This window comes from Thalassophryne amazonica, chromosome 5 (assembly GCF_902500255.1).
Source record: "Thalassophryne amazonica chromosome 5, fThaAma1.1, whole genome shotgun sequence".
In the NCBI taxonomy this organism is placed as follows: domain Eukaryota; kingdom Metazoa; phylum Chordata; class Actinopteri; order Batrachoidiformes; family Batrachoididae; genus Thalassophryne; species Thalassophryne amazonica.
Window position 1 is genome coordinate 123,818,493 of NC_047107.1, and position 23,593 is coordinate 123,842,085.

A 23,593-nucleotide genomic window follows, 5' to 3' on the forward strand; every position below is an offset into this window, starting at 1 on the left:
CTGAAAAGTTGTCACTTCCTGTTTGAGTGTGCGCTTGCCACTGATTTCCCACGATTCCATGGGATCTCATCTGTCAATCCAGGAAGTGTTTGACATTTTAACATTTCCTGTTTTACTGTGGATTTGAAAATTGGCACTTCCTGTTTAGGACACCCTGTACCACGAGTGAGCTTTGTGATGCTTCGCTCATATTAAGTGTACATGCATACTGCAAAATGTGCAATAGTGTTTGAGGTGTAACGGGTTAGTAGTAGAGGTAGTACTTTTGCTTTTAAAGTCAGCAATGTCCTTTGGATGAACACTAGTCCTCACCACTTACCTATGGGTCCAGGGTCCAAGTAGTTGCTTGTGGACAGCCATGGCCACACCCCAGTTAACTGCACTGGATTGTGGGTTACACTAGGTACAGGTAGTACACAGATTCTTTGTCATAGTTTGCTTTAAAAGAATGACTTCAACATTACCCCCTACCTGCACCCCCCCCCCCCCCAACCAAAAAAAAATCATGTGGCTAATGGCTTTTTTTGAATAAGAAGAAAAGGGCTTTTCAGAAGTATTTATACCAAATTTGGTGTTTTCATCATCAACTGAACGATTCTTACACTCATCTGCTGCACTAGATCCTGTAGCATGAAGTAAATGGCAGTCAACTGGGAATCTACCTACTGGAAACCCAACTCCTTATCCCACTCCTCTAACTGATCTTATTTTAGTAATGATAGCCCACAAAAACAACTTGCATCTTGAGATACAGTCCAAAGTGTTGTTTTAATTTAACATACTGTGAAGTACACACCTTCATTATATGTACTCATAGTAACAGCAACAGGTAGCACCAGTTATTATAGAGGAACTAATTTCCCTGGCACCCTATCCTTCAAAGTAACTATTACAAATATGATAAAGCTACAACAGTAACTATGCTAAGGCTAAAATAGTAATGTGTTTACTCTTCCAGGTTGGCAAACAATGATCCAAGATTCCTTTTCAGACTGCAAACACCAAAAGTGTTAAATGAAGACTTTTTGGGGGGGCTTTCTGTTCTAAGCTATTTCAACTTAGCAATTAGCTACATAGTTATATCAGTTATATTCAGTAACATAATTAAAAGGCTAAATGCAAACAGAACCAGCAACAAGGGACTGGCTGAGTAAAAACCAAAGAGGAAAATGTATTTAATTTCACCTCCTTCAGAACGGAACGCCAACAGAACAGCAGCAACCCGGACATGTTGGAAATTTGTGCTATCATTTATGAAACCTGCAAGTCTAATTAAGACTTTATCAGCTTCCCGTGGCAGCTTGAACTGGTGACTTTACCAAAATCTTACTACATAAAATAGCTGGCAGCCAAACAGACATAAAAAAACAAGTGGCCTGAGACACACGGTGACTCAAGAAATAAGACCTACTGACCCACATGTGACAAGTAAATACAACACAAATGACTCCATTCAGAAGGGGCAACGGACTGTGTGGCACCTTTGGCAGAACCATATGATCCCTTCCCATTTCCTGTCACTGAGATCGGAGTAAAAAGTCATCTCTGCGTCCAACGTACTAGTTATAGTCAGCACCGTGTGGGCAGGGTGGCACTCAGCCTTTATTCATGTTTAAAGACAACTTGGAAGCTGAGAAAACGCAGCTAACCGACCCGCCTTTATGGCTGCTGACCAATGACTGTGTCTAACCATTTCCTGTATGCTAGGGCGAAGCGTCTCTGCTCCGGGTTACAACAAGTGTCCAGAACATGGCACACGAAGCCATGCTCAGAGTGCAGCACGGGAGGTGAGGGCGGCAGTACACCTCTCTTCAGACGTTTGCTGTTGCGAGGGTCTGGCAATGACCCCCCATCCAAGTCCATTGACCCACTAGCGTGTCCATTCACACTGTCCCCGCTGCCACCGCAGCTATGTGCGTGGGAGTTTGACAAGCTCAGGTCAGTGGTGCTGCAGTGTAGTGACTTGATGCCTTCAGTGCAACTGTAATAAAGGTGCTTGTGATCGCGCCTCCAGTGGTGCCACAGGTAGAAGACATGCCGCCTGCAAAAGAGAGAAAATTTAAATGGACTACACTTAGCATGCGTCTAAGTAGAATTCTTCACTCCAATTCAAATCACATGTTGCACTGACGAATGGGAAGTGCTCAGAAACACAACGGTTAAAATGAAGCGATGCACTCATTATGTATGTAATCCTACCACAGTATTTTTCATATTAAAGAATACCCAAAGACTAGATCACTCAATTCTAGCATCACAAACCTTTAAACTACCAACTGCATGGGTATGAACAGTATATTTGGGTATAAACAAAATTTTATGTGTACATTTATAGTCAGAATCCCTCCAGTCATCACTCATGGATATCAGCGTGCATCTGCACCCACTTTTTCTTCAATGTTTAAGTCCAGACACTTTGGTCTTGAAAAAAAAGGAGGCTGGGCCAAATGTGGCTCCTGGGCTGCCAATTAGCAGCCCAGAGTCATGCACTGTGCAGCAGCTAACTTAAGTTGCTACGTGACAAAACATCACATTCAAGAAACAAAGCTTAATACTTTTTTAAAAGACACTTTGCATCAAGCAGTGAAATGTCTGTGAGAAACAGGAGTCATTGTGAGGCAGTTTTAATGGCACCAACAGACCGTATCAACCTGAGAGAGCACTAAATAAAAAGCATAAAAGAAAACCCATCAAGTCCAAAAATATATTTGAAGGTGGAGGGTAACGTCCAACCTTTGCTATGTGACTAGGAGTCAAAATCTGTGGTTCAGATGTCAGATTCTGGCGTCTGACACTTTCTGCTGAAAGCGCTGATTGCTGTCAGATGACTGTGGGTAACATTTAAAAAGTAGTAGTAGTAGTAGTAGTAGTAGTAAGACGAAGGGCACAAAATAAAATATGAGATGACCTGAGATTCATGTCATTGGGAAAACATATTTTAGACTCCAAAATATTTATTTAAAGTACATGTAAAGTGACAGCGGTGTTCTTCATTTATGCAATCAAGAGGTTCAGGTGGAAGAAGGTCCAATAATTATGTCTCTTCCTATTTGGATGTGATTATATATACGCAAACAGAAAAACCCCCATGATGTTAAGTTATAAATTGTGCATGACTAATTAAACATCATTAGAAAATCTCTGGCGTACTTTTGATAACAATATGGAATTAAAATATTTGTTATTTGATTAACTATTTCATGTCCACTGCTGCCACTGGGATGCAGACCCAGATAAGCAGCTGAAAACGAATGAATGAATCATGCATGGTTTTGCACTTAGATTTCCTCACTTTGCAGTAAATTCATGGAGAGATTAAACAGGCAGTGGTTCACATTTTTTATGCATGCATTCGGACCATTTGGAGCTGTGGTGCCACCGGGATGGACCTCCCGAAGCGATGGAGGAATTTCCCCATTCGCAGCCAGACTGAGCTGCAGCCACCGCGCTGTTCGGGTCCAATTTGAAACACAAACGCTTCCGCATTCCCACCTTCACCAGCGCACGGCCGCCCGTCCACACCTTTCACTGCAGCTTTTTCATGGCACAGATCACCTGCTTCCAGAAGCCTTTGTGGTCGGACTGGAAGCCTGCACAAAGTACGGGTTTGGCACCATATTCACACTGCAGTTTGATGACTCCGCCTTTGACGTGCAGCTCCGGGTTCGCCCACTTCACCGACAGGAGCACCGTTTCCTGCACATCTTTGGACGTGCACTGTATGCCCGCTCCTGCATGGCACTGCGGTCACCCCCTGCTCCTATGCGCGCCCTCTGCCTCGCGGACAGGAGGAGACGGAGACCTGGTGCACAGCCAAAAAGCAGCAGCAGCCAAGATGCTTGATTTATTTCTCATTGGCTCTACATTGATCTTGCATATGACCTTTTGTCAGCCCCGTTGACGGAAATCCATCGTGGCGACAGAGAACTTTAATCCCTGGAAATAAAAGCACAGATTTCTCCATCATGATGTTGGCATACCCAACTTTCATCTCTCTCGATTTCACCACAGCAGATCTGGTGATTCGGTGCAAGTTTTAGTGCAGGATGTCCTTCCTGTGGTAACTCCAGTTCTACATGGCCAAGCGCATGTATAGCTCCTGGTGTTCCTAAGCAGTCTCACAGCCAGGTACTAATCAGTACGTCAGAGATCTGACTGAATCAACTGTGGACAAACCTCTATTTGTTTTCAAAAAATAGCCAATGTACAATAGCTTTTTAGACAAAAAGAAAATAAACCAAAAGAAAGAAACCAGGAGGGGAAGATGGGTAGTGACTTGGCCACCACTGCTGACCCACCATCAGCAGGGTGTTGCGGATAACGGTCAAAACACCCATTGAACAATGGATACCGCCTGATAACACTGACCCTTCCTGGCCAAGGCTACATTCACCGAAGGGGTGAAGCATCTTCAGATGTATTTGTAGTTTAAAAAGATCAATGTAAAACAATGGCTATAATTAGGAATAAACTATTTTCAATCCATTCTGTGAACCAGCTTATTCCAGTTCAGAGTCCATTTGCACAAGTTGTGGAGCAGGAGCTTCTGCCACACGATAGAACCACCTTGGGTCCTTGATGGCAACAACAACCAAAAACCTGTTCCTTTAGACAAACGGCATTTAAAATATACGCAATTGTGACTTCTGCAGAGCCTTACATTAGCAGACTGAGCTAATGTTAGCATTGAACACTTTTAGGAAAAGACACATCAACAATCAAAATCAAACTGACCAAAAGATGAATCGCTCAGCCTGAGGAATGATAATGCAAAGCATGTGCATGGCCCTACCTGTGACACCACAGTGCCTCGTGTCCAGGGAAGGACTGGATCAGATCTGAGCACAGGTCCATTTCCTGCTGGAAGTGCTGAAAAACTGTACCAAGTCCAGGATGCTTCTCCTCATCGTATCCTCCCTCTGCTCCTGAAACACGTCCTTTGACCTGGAAGTTAATGCAGTGGTGGGGATTGCTGCTCGTGACGGTGGTGAAGTGATGCTGAGGGGAACTGTTGGTGGAGGTGGAAGCTTGGGACTGGGAGAGCTCAGCGATCAGCTCTTTGAGGAGATATTGCCGGTAGTGGAAGCCGCTGTGGTCAGACACGTGCATGGACACCCACATGCGCATAGAAGACAGCTCATCATGGAAGATCTAAAAGAAATTAACAGAACTCTTTATGGTCAGACATTAAAAAATAAAGTTAAAAAGCAACACCTGTCTGTCTTACCTTGACATTACCCTTGGCCATGTGCTGTAGCACCCAGATCCTGTGGGACCAGGCGTTGTAGTTGCTAGGGTAACGGCAGGCAGCGTCAGAGCACACCTTCATTTCTTGATGAAGAGTCCTGGCCAGATGACCACAAAGCTGCTGATTCCTCACAGTGTCATCCTGCACAATTTTTTTTTGCTGCTGATTCCTGCATGGTGCCGGGGCAGAGAACTGATCTAGGACCTGCTGCAGCACCCATCGCCTACAAGTAGATATCATATGTTTGCTTCATCTTTTATGATCTCCACTCAGCATCTATCACAAACACAAGACTTAAAGGTGTTGGTGGTTGGTAGGACATGATACATTGCCTTACCGGTGAATCCATGTTTCAGGGCTCTTGGGAGACTTGGTGAGAGCAAGCTTGCCCAAGTACAAGTCCTTCTCTGGGTTAAGGACTCCACACTGCAGCAGCTCCTTCCTGTAATGTCCAGTACATGTGGTATTACAGCAGACGCTAAGAGCAGCCATCCCATTCTGACATACAATGACTTTTGACCATGATGCCACCAAACGTATGAAATCACAGCAGGTCCTTGGGACAGTCTTGGTGAGTCTCTTGAACACTCTGGATAAGTCCTGATGGTACAAGATGCCACCACTACAGTTTCAAACTGTCTTAGACCTTTTACCAATCCTTTTGCTGTTGCTGATATTCACAGAGTCGTGCAAAAAGACTACACAGGACTGTATTAGGACAGAGCTGATGGTGTTGTGCTAAATTGTGGTGGTTTTTGGTTCAATCATGATGAATGAGTTACGTCTTATGGTAGGGCCCCTTCACACATAACACGAAAGAAACAGAAACCAGCCAAAAATCCACAAATAAAAAATGAAATGGGGAACAGCGAAATATTCCACCTGCTGTCAGTTGGGACACACAGTCGGACAGGCATGCACAACACCGCAGCAACTGTTTCGTGCACATGAACACAGTGCAAGCACGTGGAAAGTCACGCACACAGCAGAGGAGCAAAAACAAAAACACACCACAATTTCTAATACTTAATTCCTGCTATAAAGAGCATACTTAGCCTCCGCCTAGACGTACACCAGGATGTACTGAAACGACGTGGATTACTGTTCTCCCTTTTATGTTTTACATGAATTACCTAATGTGCTTGTCTCATGAAGACATCAGCAGGGCTCTCGTCTCCCTGTGTCATGAACACACCAGCCAGCATGGTGTGTCCAGTGCGCAGTGATCCGCTGGTGACTGCGTTGCAAATGTGATATGTGTTTTAATTATTACAATGTGAGGAAATCCCGCAGATACACGTGCCTCATGGTGATTTTCTGCATGGCACGATATTCACCAGCATTGGTCAGCTGAAGCGGTATGTGTTTTAATTTATTTCCACGTGAGGACAGCAAGCTGATGTCCGCGCCTCACGGTGAAGTTATGCGAGGTCATATTCTACAAGCCACTACAGGTGTTCTCCACCAGTTCCTCAGTCACACCCATGTGTGTTTCTTGGTAATGCCACACTCGTGTTGCACTTAGACAATTTTCACAACCGGCTCGAATGTGGTCATCTGCACTCCACTATCATGGTGGGAGCACAAATAGCCCCCCCTTTTCTAAGTGCCCAGCAAGTGGTGTTGGATGCTCATGTGTAGCACCTGGAGTTTGGCCGATGCCTGCCAAAGGGGGGGGTCGAATGGGCACTCGCAGGGCATTTTCTGTTGTTCGGCCGCTGGAGGCCCGTAACGGTCTTTCAAGTTGGTCAAATGTGGTCAAGATTTGGCACGGCAATTCTGACATGGTGTATTCGTGGTCAAAATCATTTACGTGGGAACAGAGCTTCATATTTGCACTAGAGTCACCAAACTGCATAACAATTCAGATTTTCAATGGCCGGCTTTGACTCCGTTACTGAAATGCCTCAGAATAGGATTAACCCATCAATCAAGGCTTGAAATGTGGTTCAATTCATACATGATTGTTGGAGTTACAAGACTGTGTCTGTGTTTCATTTAACAGTCAAATTTTACTGTTCAGGTTCACAATGAAAGGACCAAGCCTCTGATTTACTGGTTCCTGACAAAGCACCCTGAGGTATACTCAGTGTTTCCAGGAGCCAAATCAAGTAATGTTGAGCAGTTTTTAGTTTCCATGCTCCCTACCTGTGGACCATGCCTCCTGAATACCAGAGCCCACTTTTATGAAGCTGTACTAAGGCAGATAGACCAACACTACAGCTTAGTGCTCAAACTTTAGTGGAAGACTAAAAACGGTGTGTGTGGGGGGGGGGGGGGGGGGGGGTGCACTATAGGGACAGACCAGACAAGTTAGACCAGTCCACCTCCAGACCAAAGGTCTAAAATTTAGACCAGCCATTTGAGGTGAAGAGCCTGTTTGTTCTGGTCTAAGCCTAAGGTGGTGCTGACTGTGGATCAGGAAGGTATTCACAGCGCTTCACTTGTTCCACGTTTTGTTATGTTACAGCCTTATTTCAAAATGGAGTAAATACATTTTTTCTCTTCAAAATGCTACTCATAATACCCCATAATGACAACATGAAAAAAGTCTTTTTTCTTTTTTTTTGTTTTGGAAATTTATGAAAAAAAAAGAGCTAAGAAATCACGTTAAGTATTCATACGCTTTGCTCAATACTTTGTTGATGCACCTTTGGCATCAATTACAGCCTCAAGTCTTCTTGAATATGATGCTACAAGCTTGGTGCACATATCTTTGGGCAGTTTTGTCCATTCCTCTTTGTAGCACCTCTCAAGCTCCATCAGGTTGGATGGGGAGCGTCAGTGCACAGCCATTTCCAGATCTCTCCAGAGATGTTCAATCAGATTCAGGTCTGGGCTCTGGGTGAACCACTCAAGGACATTCACAGAGTTGTCCTGAAGCCACTCTTTTGCCATCTTGGCTGTGTGTTTAGGGTCATTGTCCTGCTGAAAGATGAACCGTTGCCCCAGTCTGAGATCAAGAACGCTCTGGAGCAGGTTTTCATCCAGGATGTCTCTGTACATTGCTGCATTCATCTTTCCCTCAGAATTGAGGGAGCCGCTGAAATACATTCCCAAAGCTTCACTATAAGGACGGTGTCTGGTTTCTTCCAAACATGAAGCCTGGCATTCACGCCAAAGAGTTCAATCTTTGTCTCATCCGACCAGAGAATTTTGTTTCTCATGGTCCGAGAGTCCTTCAGGTGTCTTCTGGCAAACTCCAGTGCCCATATCCATGAAGCGTCCTGAGGCTAAAAACAGTTCCTAGTGACGTTATTCTATGAAAAATCTTCAAATTCTAAGACATTTCTTAGAATTTTACCTTGGTAAGATAAAAGTTTTCCGCAAAGCACCTTAGGCCTTAAGAGAGCTCCTAAGGTGCCAACTGGTAAGATGAGGACTTTTAAGAAGCCAAAGAGTGTCTTAAGTAGAGAAGATGGCAGAAAAGACAAAGAGGAAGCAGAGATATTCTCAGTATGTATGATGATAATGAGTCAGTAACACACTACCGGCTTGATCTACGTAATTAATTTACATATGTTAATTTAGTGTCTTAATGTATTTATAAATGGTTTAGGTTCTTGTTATCATATACACACTGTTAATATTGTCATTTTTATTAGCGGTACTATTAATATTGTTATTTTCTTTTATTATTACTTCTATTTTGTCATTTGATTTTAAATGGACCACAATGGAAATACGTGTTTTCACTTTCTTGTGTCATGCATGTATTTTTAACGCATTTACAATTATATTATGTACTTACAATGAAAGTAGTAAATAAACTCACACTTTTTATAGATATTCTGCATGTGAATGAGGTACATTCAAACATTTTCAAGCTGTGTAACAATTCATTTAGTTTTGCTGAGTTTAATCATCACAACAGTTATCCTCACGATGACATTTCTTAATGCAGTTCACGTTATATGATTGGCTGATATAAGCATAACTCAAAGTTCTTGTTCGACACGGTGGCAACACTTAAACATGGACAACCACCTGTAGTTCGCTATCCTTTTACAGCACAAGATTTCCTGGATTACTTCGAGAAGAAAATAGAAGACAGGTTGAGCATATCCCAGCATGCCTCAACCCAGCCACTACACCCTGCTATTGAGGTGGGTGCCACTACTGAGGTATTACCTAGATTTATAGAATTTGATAGTATCTCACCAAGTGTGCTGACAAAACTCGTAACGTCTACAAAAAGCACAACCTGTTTATTTGATCCTATACCAACAAAAATGTTTAAGGACCTGTGGCCCACTCTTGGGCCGACTGTGCTGGAAATTATTCATATTTCATTAACTTCTGGATCTGTTCCTAAATTTTTCAAATCTGCAGTGATTAAACCATTACTTATGAAATCTAATATCGACCCTAGTGTATTGAAAAACTATAGGTTGATATCAAATCTAACATTTTGCTCTAAAATTTTCGGAAAAGTGGCTTCACGGCAGCTCATGGACTGTCTTACTGACAATCTTTTTGAGCCACTGCAGTCTGCTTTTAGAAAATATTCCACAGAGACGCCTCTCACTAAAGTGGTGAACGATCTTCTACTTGCAATGGATTCGGACACCACTACGGTTCTGGTGCTGTTACATCTCAGTGCTGCATTTAATACTGTGGATCATCATATTCTACTCGATAGGCTGGGATTACTGGGAGTGCCCTTGCATGACTGACATCATACCTGACCAGTTCTCACTGTGTTTTGTACAATAGCACTACCTCTAACCTTAGTGACATGAAATTTGGGGTTCCGTCTTATGTCCCCTGCTTTTCTCCCTTTATGTAGCACCCCTTGGGCACATATTGCTGCGTTTTGGGGTTACCTTTCACTGCTATGCTGATGATACTCTGTTATACATGCCGATAACTGCTGGTAATCTCATCCACATAAAATCCTTAGATTGCCTTGCATCAGTGAGAAGCTGGATGTCTAGAAACGCCCTACTTTTAAACTCTGATAAGACTGAAATGATTTGTTCTTGGTCCAGTGAGACATCGGCATCAATTTGACCAGTTAACGCTTAGCCTAGGCTCGTGTATCATACATCACACTGACAAAGTGAGGAACCCTGGGGTAATTTTTGATACTACGTTGTCCTTTGACCTCCACATTAGAGATATTATGAGGACTGCTTTCTTCCACCTGCGAAATGTAGCAAAGATTCGTCCCATCCTGTTTATGGCTGATGCTGAGACCCTGAATCATGCATTTGTCTCTTCTAGATTGGACTACTGCAATATTCTATTTTCTGGTTTACCGCAATCCAGCATTAGGGGTCTCCAATTGATTCAAAATTCTGCTTTTTTGCTTCTCTCTCTGTTTGAGGTGCGGCTCCATCCAGAGATAGATGTGAAAGATGGGGATTTTTCCTTACCACTGTTGCTTTGGGGGTTGGTAACGTTAGACCTTACTTGTGTGAAGCACCTTGAGACAACCTTGTTGTGATTTGGCGCTATATGAATAAAAATAAATTGAAAATGTTGATTTCACTGTCTATTCATGACTAGGAGGGCGGAGCACATTTGTTTTTTTATTTCTCCTCCCCTTTCCGTGGGCGAGAAGTGCACCAGCCAGAGCCGTTCGCACGTGTGCGAACAAGCTGGAGAAAGCATTTGGAGCCATCCAAAAAGGTAATTATTTTTCATGTTTACATTGTCATGGCTTGGTAAAACAGCTGCATGTTCTTTCCTTCTTGTGTGCAGTTGTAAAAGTATGTTTATGAGAGATTTAACATCTCATTATAAGTAGTTTAGAGAAGCGTGACTTTGAGCCATCAAAGAGAGACAGCATCGCTCTCTCTCTCGTGTTGTTTTTTTTTTTTTTTTTTTGTAAAAATGAGGTGTCCTATGAATGTTGAACAAGCACTTCAGTTTTTTTTTTTTTTTTTTTTTTAAATGGCACAAGATGGAACGCGCAGTGTGTCGTCAGAGTCTCAACCAGACAGTGAGGATTCTGGCGATGATCCCACTTTTGTTCTAGATGAGGAACCAGAGCAGGTGGAGGATCTCTACAGTGGGTCGGATCACAGTGCTTCTGTTTGCAGCTGAGCTCCGTCCCAGCGCCGGGTCCTGGAATGCAGACACACACTGCTCCAGGCGCATTTCTTTTATAGCGTGGAGATCAATGTTTGCTTCAGTTTAATTTCGTTCCGTTCCTCTTTCATCACTTTTGCGCTCTTGATTTGCAGGCTATTCTCTAATAAAGCTCATTCATCTACCTTTTCTCAACAAATTGTGATTCCCCCCCTCATTCATGAATCGTCGTATGCCATGTGAATGGGCCATTCGAGAACTGTGTCATACCGGGCAACAGGTTCAACCCCGCCTCTTCACAAATACAGGAGCTTCTGTATTCTCCTTGCTCAGACACCTGCTGGCTCACTCTTAAGCTAAGAGTCCTTGCCACGAAATTTTAGGCTAAGATAGGAGCTCTTTGAGAGAGCTGTGAGTTGCTTAGTGGATACGAGCACAGGTGGGCTGCCATGTGCCTTTTACTAAGGAGTGGCTTCTGTCTGGCCACTCTACCATACAGGCCTGACTGGTGGATTGCTGCAGAGGTGGTTGTCCTTCTGGAACGTTCTCCTCTCTCCACAGAGGAATGCCGAAGCTCTGACAGAGTGACCATTGGGTTCTTGGTCACCTCCCTGACTAAGGACCCTGCCCTACTGGTGTTTAGGAGGATTTGTGTATGGATTGCGCACAAAATTGGCCCATATTCACCAAACATCCGCAATATCCATGTAACATGCCTGTATGAGTCGGCCATCATCCGAACACGCCCGTGATCATCTGCAGAAGCACGCATGTCCACAGCCAGGATTTTTGAGTAGCTCAAAAATCTGGATGCGGATAACATCCACCTTACATACTCCATACATACTCACTCTATGTGCTGTATATCTGCCGTTAACTGCTGATATTCGCAACTGGCGGGGATTTGTGGCTTGGCAGCGGACTGGGACAGTGTGTAAAACAGATATATATCGTGCCTATCATGTCCACATCACAAACTAAAATAAGTTATAGCGAATGCATACAGATTGGCCACGAGTAAAGTGTTTTTATTACATCTGCTTTGCAGCCAATCTGTGAATGCATAACAAACATGTCACGTAAACCCAAAGTACGATATGTGGCAGAAAGCGACATACCTGCCAGTTAGTGCCGGTCCGGCTGTGTAGATCCACAAAGACGTAATAGCTGCTGCAATCCAGGACTTTTATTTAGCACCAACAAAAGGAAGAGTTGCTGTTTAGCCACAACTCACACTGAAGTCTGTTTTCTGTGATACTCTCAAAAAAAAAAAAAAACACTGTCTCACACCCCGAGCGGCTTCCCCCCTCCCGCTCCCCAAACTCATGAACACTTAACCCTCGCATGACAAAATGAACATTAACTCTGTGATCAACTTGTCCAAGTCCAGCAAATGCTCCAGAGCCTGTATTGTTGGTGTGAATAGTGATGCCAAAACGAGTGAGTGCGCTTCTTTTATGACCGCAATGCAGATGCCGTGCACGCGCAACACGTGCGCGATGCATTCATAATACACCCGTAATACTGCCGTGATAATCTCAACGTGTCAGATCAGTTTCCTCACTACATGAGTTATATAACCATGATTGTTCATCATATATTTGCTATATATTATTAATATATCCATAATTCATACAAGGACATTTGTCATTTTTGGCCATTTTTGTTGCGGACGACAATGAATGTCCTCAATTTGTATATTCAATTCATGCGCAATTAATCCTCTCCCCAGTGGGACAGGGCCCTAAGGCCCTTGTCCCCCGATCGCTCAGTTTAGATGGGTGGCCAGCTCTAGGAAGAGTCCTGGTGGATCTGAACTTCTTCCATATGGATGATGGAGGCCACTGTGCTCATTGGGACCTTCAAAGCAGCAGAAATGTTCTGTACCCTTCCTCAGATTTGTGCCTCCAGACAATCCTGTCTCTGAGGTCTACAGACAATTCCTTTGACTTCATGTTTGGTTTGTGCTCTGACTGTCAACTGTGGGACCTTATATGTAGACAGGTGTGTGTCTTTCTAAATCATTTACAATCACCTTAATTTACCCCAGGTGGACTCCAATTAAGCTGCAGAAACACCTGAAGGATCTTCTCCCTCTTTCGGCTGCTCCTGTTACGGGGTGCCACATTTCCATCTCACCCTGTCCTCTGTATCTTCCTCTGTCTCACCAACCACCTGCTTGTCCTCCCTCAGCACATCCATAAACCTCCTCTTTGGCCTCCCTCTAGTCTTCCTGCCTGTTGGCTCCATCCTCAGCATCCTTCCCCCTATATACACTGGGTCCTTCCTCTGCAGATGTTCAAACCACCTCAATCTCGCCTCTCTGACTTTGCCTCCAAACCGTTCCACCCGAGCTGTCCCTCTAATATGTTCATTGCTAATCCTGTCCATTCTCGTCACTCCCAAAGAGAATCTCAATATCTTCAGCTCTGCCACCTCCAGCTCTGCCTCCTGTCTTTTTGTTAGTGCTACAGCCTCTAAGTTGTACAACATAACTGGTCTCACTACTCTCTTTTAAACTTTCCCCTTCACTCTTGCTTATATTCTTTGGTCACAAATCACTCCTGCCACCTTTCTCCACCCTGCACTCTCTTCTTCCTTTTCTCCTTCCTTACTATTCAACTTCTTGTACAGCTTGCTATATGTCTTTTCTTAACTTCTGCCACTTCTCTTTTCACCTTATGCTGCATCTCCTTGTACTGTCTACTTTCTTCCAACTATCCCACTTCTTTGTTGCCAACATCTTTCTCCTTATGCACTTTCTCCTGAACATCTTCGTTCCACCACCAGCTCTTGTCTTAGGGTCATTGTCCTGCTGAAAGATGAACCGTTGCCCCAGTCTGATGTCAAGAGCACTCTGGAGCAGGTTTAGATGTTACACCCAGTACTTCCTAGCTGTCTTCCTCACATCTGCATCTCAAGGATGATCAGTGTAAACAAGATACACCCGAGTTCAATTTTGAGCTTCATTGTAAAGGCTGTGAATACTTAAGTACATGTGATTTCTTAGTTTTACTTACTTTAATACATTTGCAAAAATCTCAAAAAATCTTTTATCATATTGTCATTATGGGGTATTGTGTGTTGAATTTTAACGGGAAAAAATTTCATCTACTTTGTAATAAGGTTGTAACATAAAAAAATGTGGAAACAGTGAAGGGCTGTGAATACTTTCAGGATGCACCGTACGTTGAGAGGCTTTTTTGAGAATGCCAGAGTTCCCTCAATCCCTCACATCTGTGATATTTTATGGCAGATTTTGATTGATAAAAAGATGAAAAACATTCAAGGACATTTTACAAGTACAATCATTGAAAATCAAAGCAAGATATATGTTGTATTAAGTCTGCTCGGGCAAAAAAAAAAAAAAAAACAACCTGTGTTTGACAGCTGAATGTTTTGTTTCAATCACTGAAATAACCACACAATATTCAGGTGTGTGAAAATAGGGAAATCAATTAAACACATTTGTTTTTAGTTCCAGAACTCCAATGCTGTCCAAGTATCACAAACAAGAATCCACTCGTATTTAGTTTTAACAGACTTAAATTTGAATCCAAGAACATAGAACCAACCTCTATTTTGTGATTTTGTCATGTTACCATTTAATTTTGACTGCAGCGTTTCTCTTTCAAGTCACACTTGAAACGCTCCTCAAGGAGAGCGTACATTTCAGAGAAGGTAAAATTTTTTGCTTCTTTTCCACCCATTGCAGGTTAAGAGACTTCACATCCACAGAATATGGACTTATGAATGTGAAAACAAAATTGGGAACCTTAAATCAGCTCATAGCACAGTTATTTATTTATGTATTTATTTTAGTCTGATGCTAAAGTTTAACCACTGTTCTGGGGAGTCTCAGACTATGATGTAGCCCATGGCTTTTTAGTACCGCTTCACAAAGCCAGGACCCGGGGACAACTAAAACTGTCAGGGCCAAAAACATTCTTTTTGACTGCTGCTTTCTCATAACTCCCTCCCTGAGCCTGGTTCTGCTGGAGGTTTCTTCCTGTTAAAAGGGAGTTTTTCCTTCCCACTGTAGCCAAGTGCTTGCTCACAGGGGGTCGTTTTGACCGTTGGGGTTTTACATAATTATTGTATGGCCTTGCCTTATAATATAAAGCGCCTTGGGGCAACTGTTTGTTGTGATTTGGCGCTATATAAAAAAATTGATTGATTGATTGATTGATAACTGAATCTCACTCACTCATCTTCAACCACTTACTCCAATTAAGGGTCACGGGGCAGAAACTATCCCAACAGTCATAGGGCGTGAGGCGGGGTTCACCCTGGACAGGACGCCAGTCTGGCGCAGCTCATAAACCAAATCCACAACTTATTTTAATCTGTAACAATTTTTGCTTGATTTTGTTTTTATTGTCTTTTAAATACACTTTGTTTTTATATTTATTTGCTTCTTATAAATCTTAGCTTTTGTCTTAAGTTTTAATGTTTCTTAAACATCTTATTTTTAACGTATTTCTATGCTACTGTAAACCACCTTAAACTGCGCTATATAAACATGCCTAATATTGCTCTTCTATTCTAGATATTTTGTAGCACATTTTAACAGGTGACATGCAAACCGAACACAGCTGATGCTTTTATACCTGACATTCCAGGCTGTAGTGAAATCCGGATTAAGCAGCAAAACAGTGCAGGTGATGTCCACTAAAGCTGAAGGATACACACACAAAGATTTTAGTGTGTATTATGTTCAACAATGTCAAACCCTCAGTCCTCCATTAAACAATAAAAAATAAAGAACCCAATCAAATTTTAAAAAGTTACTACTTTTTTGTTATTTTGCCTCTGTACATCACCACAATGGAGTTGAAACCAAACAATTAAGATCTTCTTGTGGTGTGGATTTACAGCTTCAATTCAAAGGTTTTAACACAAACATTTTAACCTTTTAGGAATTACAGACATTCTAGATCCACACAATCGGCATAGACAAAAGGCAAATTTACAAAAATAGTGTTAGTCCAAATACTTATGGACTAGGTTGTAGACCCAATATTCTTTTACCTTCTCTGTCCATCCAAACTTTGCGCTGACGGTAAAGTAGCAGCTTGTTGTGGACATATGGCAGCAGAAACTTGACACACCAGCTCTCAACGCCCAATTTGTTCTCCACCAACACGATGGGACTGCGGTTGTAACGTGCCTCTGGGCATGGGATCACTCCAATCTCATCACTGAAGGAGAAGGTGACAAACAAAGTAACTGTTTGCATTCCAGCATCATCTCTGGCATAGTATGTTACTGTGCTTGGTATCCTTTTAAATTCTTGTTATTAGTAATTGAACGGGTCTCTTCCTCAACTTTATCTTAATTCTGGGTGTGTTAGTGAAGCTTAGGGCCAGTGGTCGGTGATCACCTTAGTAATTTACTTGCTTTCCTGTCGATTTACTGCTGATGAATTATACGTTAGGTGTAGTTTTTCTAGGAGACTGATTCTGCTCTTTTTCTCTCTCTCTGATGTACGGATAGTGGGACGGCTACTGTAGACAGGGTGCCGGACTGACAGACTGCACACTGCACTCTGTGTTTGGAATGGACATTGTTGCGGGAACAGGCCCACTGATGGCATGAGGAGTGCTGGATGACCCCTGCCTGTGACATAACCGCCTGCTTGGACTTGTCATCAGATACACATTATTTTGTTATTATGTCATGTTCTTTTGATTTCCTGTTTTCTGTTTCTTCACCTTTGTAACACTTTGTAAAAACCTTGTAACTGTCAGAGTGGCCCAAGCAGAGGGCCACTCCTTTGAGTCTGGTCTGCTTGAGGTTTCTTCCTCAAATCAGAGGGAGTTTATTTTTTCTTGCCACTATCGCCTGTGTTCTTGCTCTAGGGGTTGGTGTGGTTAGACCTTACTTGTGTGAAGCGCCTTGAGGCAGCTTTGTTGTGATTTGGTGCTATAGAAATTAAATAAATTTAAATTGAAGTTCCTTGGGGTGACAAGTTTTGAATCGCCGCTGTAGAAATAAACCGAACTGAGGACATGTTACTTACTCAGTGGCTTCTCTTCCTGAAATATCGTGAACTCTCAAGGTGCGCGATTTTGCCGGGATCTGCGAGGGAATTTCCAGTTTGTAAGTTGTAATCTTTTTGGGGTTTTTTGTGTGGGAATCTGTAGTATGAACCCTTGATCCCAAGCATGTCATCCTTCACAGATGAGTTGCTGCACAGTGGAGCATCACAAAAAAAATACCTTCAACCACTTTCCTTCTTTTCAGACCAGTTCATTTGGATGAATCACTCAAAAAATGTCATCTTTAGCAGAAACTGCCGCGCACATTGTGTGAAATAAGAAGGCACTGGATGGTGATTTTCAAGTGTACATGATACATGTGGTGACTGAGAATTCTGAACCTGACCCAGAACAAGTAGCACGTGGTTCTCCATCTTCTGCATTCTGAGAAATAAACATCTCAAGAATGCGTGAAGTATTGACTTACTGGGCGCAATGTTGAGAAATTCTGGCTACTCAGAATGCAAAAGAAGGAGAACCACATTCTACTTTTTCTGGGTCAGGCTCAGAAATTCATTACCAAGAAGCTGTCAGAATGTCCATCACAAAATTTTCAGGGACCGTTGTTGAGACCATGAGCTCACTTTGACAGGAATTTGAATATATAGATATATTTTTTAGTAGGGTTCACAGTCGGCCATTTAAAACTGTTTTAACTTTGTTGTGGTTGAAGCTATTAAAAAACAGGGGTCGAATTAGTACGTGCATGTGCTTTTTGTGCACGTATTATTCGAGCGGTGCACGTAATTTTATACTGCACTAGCACTGGTGTAAGTAACTTTATCCAAATTTTATGAACTATAAGCACCAGTAGAATGAACCAATAAAGGAATAAATAAGGAAAAAATTTCCAGTGTGTTGTCTTCGTCTTCCCTGCGTTTTATGACTCACACACGGAGCGAGTTGCTGTGCTCTATGTGTTGTGGGAAGCTGACAAACGTCGCCAGCAGCGCCGTCCCTGGGTTCACAACATCCTCATGAGACGTTCCCAATTCGGGGAGTCATTTGGACATTCAAATTTTGAATAAAACAGCCGATTAAAACAGTGGCCGTCTTGTTCAAAGCCGTTTAAAATGCGCAGTTTACCGAAGGAGCTGTGTGTGTCTGTGTGTGTGTGTGTGTGTGTGTGCGCGCGGAGTCAACTGGCTGCAGACTGCGAGCGAGGGAGGGAGATTCTGGAGGCACGAGATGTACATTCTGCTGAGAACCATCAATGCACGTGAGACAGCGAGCGTGGAGCAGAGAGAGGATTTTAACCCGACATGTTAAAAAAAAAAAACTAAACCGTGAAGCTGCCTTAACTTCTCTTTCCACTTTCTCTACCGGTGCGGTTCTGACGCTGCCGTCCTGATTGCACCATGTGCGTGTCGTATTACTGAATTTATGAGATAATGAGATGAAATAAACGGTCAAATATCCTTAAAAAATCCTTAAAAAATGAGAATATATAAATGAACTGAGCAAAAATTACGCATACACGGGTTAAAAATAAAAAGCCTGATGTGGAGAAGCTGTGCAGTGATGTTCAGAGGCACAGATCACAAAAAGCAGAACCTTAGCTGTTATTTTCCAAAGGTATGTATTTGTTTAATCTTGAGCTTAATGTAGTGTTCAAGCGCAAAACGTGACTGATGAGGAGAAAAAAGGATGACTTCATCACACTAAAATGAACTGGAGCCAGAATAAAAATACAAGCTGTTGATTTCTGTTATTTTTCAAAGTTATTAAGCTGCAGCTATATGTTTTATTCATTTCAAAGTGAGTGGCCTCTTATTGTATTCTGATTTAAATATACAAAAAACACGGGGAGTCAAATCAGCCTGCATTGTTCTGTTAAGTTTATATCAGTTTTCCTGCACGTCTAGGTATTTTTTCCTTCTTTATAAGAATTTGGTGTTTGCATTTGCTCCACAAAGTTTTAAAACAATAAAATGTTCACACTTTTCTTGATAGCAGTTCTGTAATTTCAGAAATGCAACAAAAACAACCACAAATCAGAAAAAGTTGGGACTATATGTAAAATGAAGATAAAAATATAAATGCTGCACTATTCTCAGTTTCTCCACTTACAGAAGCCAAATGTTCTTCCAGAGTTGTGTAATTATACTACGATAGTAGACTATAAAGAAGGGAAAAAAGACAAAAAATAGACAATATAATTGTCAATCGCAATTATTTGCCTGACAATTAATCGTCTCCAGAAATTCCTAATCGTGACAGCCCTACTGGTTGCCGCTGCAGTTCCTCGCTCTCTCTCCCCTCAAACTCTGTCATAATTGTGTTATAAACCAGTCACCATTTGTTTTATTATACATCTGTGTAGTTAATAAATAAAATAATCTTCACGGATAATTCATTCACGCATGCACATGAAAAAAACAAAAACAAAACTGTCTGCCGCTGCTGCTGCTCTCCCCTCAAACTCTCCCCAGAGAGGAAGAGTCTGACACATCAGAGGAGGAGTTTTAAGGTTGATATAAGACTGACTTTTGGTTGTGCAAGTAACTTTTTTTTGGTGCAAGTAATTTTTTTGTTACTAGCACCAGTGCAAGTAGGTTAAAAAATGTATTTCGACCCCTGAAAGTACTTCCTTCCATCCAGTATCTCACTTACCTGCTCACTGAATTTCACACAACAGTCTTCCTCCTTCAGCTTCCACCATCTGATCCTTTGTTGAGCTCTCACTCTCCTCCTCTTCTTTATCTCTAGAGTCATTATATAAACCACCATCCTAGATGCTGTCTAGCTACACTCTCTCCTACCACCACCTTACGGTCTCAATTACTTTTAGCTTGGATCTCCTACAAAGAATGTAGTCCACCTGTGTTCATCTTATGTCACCCTGTGCTCCTCCCTTTTCTTAAAGTAGGCATTCACCACAGCCATTTCCATCCATTTACAAAATCAACTGCCACCTGCCCTTCCACATTCCTGTCCTTGATACCATATCTACCCATTACTTCCTCATCACCTCTGTTCCCTTTGCCAACATGCCCACTGAAGTCCCCTCCTATCACCACTCTTTCATGCTTGGGTTCACTCTCCACCACCTCATCTCCCTCACTACAGAAATCTTCTTTTTCCTTCGTCTCGCAGCTTACCTGTGGGGCATATGCACTGATGATATTCCTCATCACCCCATCAATTTCCAACTTCACACTCATCACCCTGTCAGACTAGTGATGGGATGATGATACCTCAAGGAGTGTATTGACACACTACACAAACTATGTCAACACTGTATTGACACTGTTGGTCACTCAGTAGTGACCCCTGCAGTAGTTATAAAATCATTGCAGGTAAATAAAATGAAAATAAGATGGAAAAGCTAACGTGCTGCAAACGCAGCATCAGCCTGTGAAACAGTTAATCACCAGTCCTCTATTTAAAATGATCTCATCATTGCATAATTTCATGTGCTCAATTTGTGTGTCGAGTTAAGCTGTTCATGAAAAGAGTTTAAAATTTGCTTAAAACCCTGTTTGTGTAAATGCTAAACTGAGTTGGTTTGTAAAATATAGCGAATTTGTCTGTAATAAAAGTGAGTTAAAATTTGTAACTTATGTATGGAAATTTGTTAACTTAAACGTTAAAGCATATGAAATAAAAGACTAAAAGTAGATTAATTTATGCATTTTTATTGAGGAACAAAGGTTTCTGAAGTGTCTTTGCTCCAAGGCGATTTCTTGTCTTACACACCAGTTCCCCTAACTTAGAAAAGAACTCTTTCACAGGGTACAGATGAAGATGGTGAGCATAAACATTTCAGTGCGAGTTGATAAAGGTGTGGATATGTTTTCTGGTTATTCTTCCAGTATTGTAAAGGAGTACAAACATATGTGATCTTATTTGGTGTCAAAAGATCAAAATTATTCCAGACTGGGAAAACGTCTTTGAACGATCCATGAAGTCAGTGGAACAAGGTGAGGGCAAGCAAAAATCCACCAGCAAAACTCCATCCAACAAATCAGCAACATGTCGATACAGTTTGTTTCCTTATAAACACAATTTGGCACGGCGCAGTCGAACGACACAGTTCCTGTATCGGTCACGTGATTTTGTCTTAAAGCGATAACACGCACCAATACGGGGTTTCACTCTTGTGTGCTCGGCACAGTGTTGACGCACCAGTGTTGTTCATCCTGTTGTGTGGGCCGCCAGAAGAGGAGGTACTGCTGGCCCACCACCAAAGGGTGCCCTGCCTGAAGTGCGGGCTTCAGGCACGAGAGGGCGCTGCCGCCATGGACACAGCCGGGAGTGACAGCTGTCACTCATTAATTCCTGACAGCTGTCACTCATTCTTCATCATCGCACTCCATAAAACCCAGACGTCATCTCCACCTCATCGCCGAGATATCGTACTTCATTGGAGGTAATATCCTCAGCCGTTTGTGTTACAATATAATTTGTATATTGTGAGTGTTTGCAGGAGTACCGGTACCTCTGTCGGTGGAAGCTGAGAGAGCGCTGGAAGGCACTCTTTTCCCCTGAGGAATCACTGCGGTACTCTGCAAGTTTCTGAGTGAGAGGTGGAGGTGGCATTCCCACCGTTGTTGTACTGGGTGTGCACACACCTACACTTGACTGTCTTTGTTCTCGCCAGCAGTACCAGATCCGACAGTCGGGGACGGTGATCACCTGGGAATTCGGGACTTGGCGGCTCCAGTATTCACCAGGTTCGGTGGCGGCGGAAATTGTGTGGTTCCGGCTCTTCTCAGGACAGACGTCTTCTATCCTCGAGCCTGCCCACACGTCACCTTTGTGGATTGACTGTAATCTTATTCTGAGATTGTCTGTATGTTCGTTGTGCACATTTCACAACATTAAATTGTTACTTTTTGGCTCATCTATTGACCGTTCATTTGCGCCCCCTGTTGTGGGTCCGTGTCACTACACTTTCACAACACATCCCATCACTATGTCAGACACTCACTGCACCTCCAACACACTGTTAACATACTCTTCCTTTAAAATGACCCCAACACCATTTCTCTTCCTATTCACACCATGATACACGAACTTGAACCCACCACCTATGCTCCTGCTCTTACCTCCCTTCCACATGGTCTTTTGCACACACAATATGTCTACCTTTCTCCTCTCCATCACATCAGCCAGCTCTCCCTTTACCAGTCATGCTGTCAACTATCAAAGTCCCGACTCTCACTTCCACCCTTCTAGTTTCCTCTTCTCCCGCTGTCTGTGAACACGTTCTCCTCCTCTTCTTCTTCACCCAGCAATAGCCCAATTTCTGCTGGCAACCTGTTGGGCAATGGCACCGGTGGTGGTCGTTGTTAACCCAGGCTTCAACCGATCCGATATGGAAATTCGATTTGTACTCTGCAAGTTTTTCTTTTTTTTGGCTTGTTTTACGCCAGATGCCCTTCCTGACACAACCCTACTCATTTATCCAGGCTTGGGACCAGAACTCAGAGTGTTCTGGCTGCACACCCCATGTGGCTAAGTTGGCCACAGGGATTCAAAAAGTACAACAAAATATGTTTTCAACACAGCCAGGAAGAGAAATTTAACAAGCTAGAAGTCACATGACCTAAAGACAGCAGATGACATGGAACTGTGAGAACATCAGGTGTTTAATGAACATAATTGCTGTATGACGCGCGGAGTCCAGGTCACGTGTTTGTGGTTTTAGAATTCTGTGTGTATGTTGTAGACAAACACTTACATGTTCGGGTTTCTCTTCAGGGCGTTGGTGATGTCTTTAACAACTCTTTGGACCAACACTTCCACCTCTTCCTCGCGCTCCGCCATTTTTCCAACACTTAATGACGTCCCATAAACACACACCTTTTCCCAAAGCTAAAATACGAATATTCCGTCAAGCCGGAGGTCAGAAATGACCGCCCCGCTGCTCAGCGCCCTCTATAACAGCAGAAACATGCCAGAATTATTGGTCAGGAGAGCGCTAAATCCAAGAAAACACACACCGAGCGCGGCTACTCTACGCCGCTTATGACGTCATTATTGTCGCGTAAAGTATACGTCTCCGTCTTCTTCTTCTTTACGTCGGTACACCAATGCGTTAAGTGCTCTGTTGCCGCCTACAGACTGGAGTGTGAAACAGTGCGGACCAGGGCTGGATCCAGAGTGAAAATCTGACAGATGCATTTTTGCCCAATGATAAAATAAAAATCGTACGCGTCTTGTTATTCAATAATCTTCATTCTTTTATTCGTGTACAACATACACTGTCGCACTTCTTGTAATATATTTATTATACTTCATGGACCATACTGAACACTTCTTA

General features: G+C 42.7%; 1 protein-coding gene across 1 annotated transcript; it reads right to left on the reverse strand.

Annotated features, from left to right (window-relative positions):
* Positions 1–749: 749 nt before the first annotated feature.
* Positions 750–23,327, reverse strand: ptar1 (protein prenyltransferase alpha subunit repeat containing 1). Its single transcript, XM_034171262.1, has 7 exons — positions 23,012–23,327; positions 16,316–16,485; positions 15,895–15,961; positions 5,586–5,690; positions 5,228–5,471; positions 4,793–5,151; positions 750–2,041 (listed from the first exon to the last, which is right to left on the reverse strand). The coding sequence occupies exons 1-7, from the start codon at positions 23,095–23,097 to the stop codon at positions 1,660–1,662; spliced, it is 1,413 nt and encodes a 470-aa protein (XP_034027153.1). The 5' UTR covers positions 23,098–23,327; the 3' UTR covers positions 750–1,659.
* Positions 23,328–23,593: the final 266 nt, after the last annotated feature.

Coding starts and splice junctions, on each gene's coding strand:
- ptar1 (XM_034171262.1), bottom strand. CDS start 23,097: ATGGCGGAGCGCGAGGAAGAGGTGGAAGTGTTGGTCCAAAGAGTTGTT. Junction 5,152..5,227: donor TGGCCAAGGGTAATGTCAAG/GTAAGACAGACA, acceptor AATTTCTTTTAG/ATCTTCCATGATGAGCTGTC. Junction 2,042..4,792: donor GAGGCACTGTGGTGTCACAG/GTAGGGCCATGC, acceptor TCTCTTTTGCAG/GCGGCATGTCTTCTACCTGT.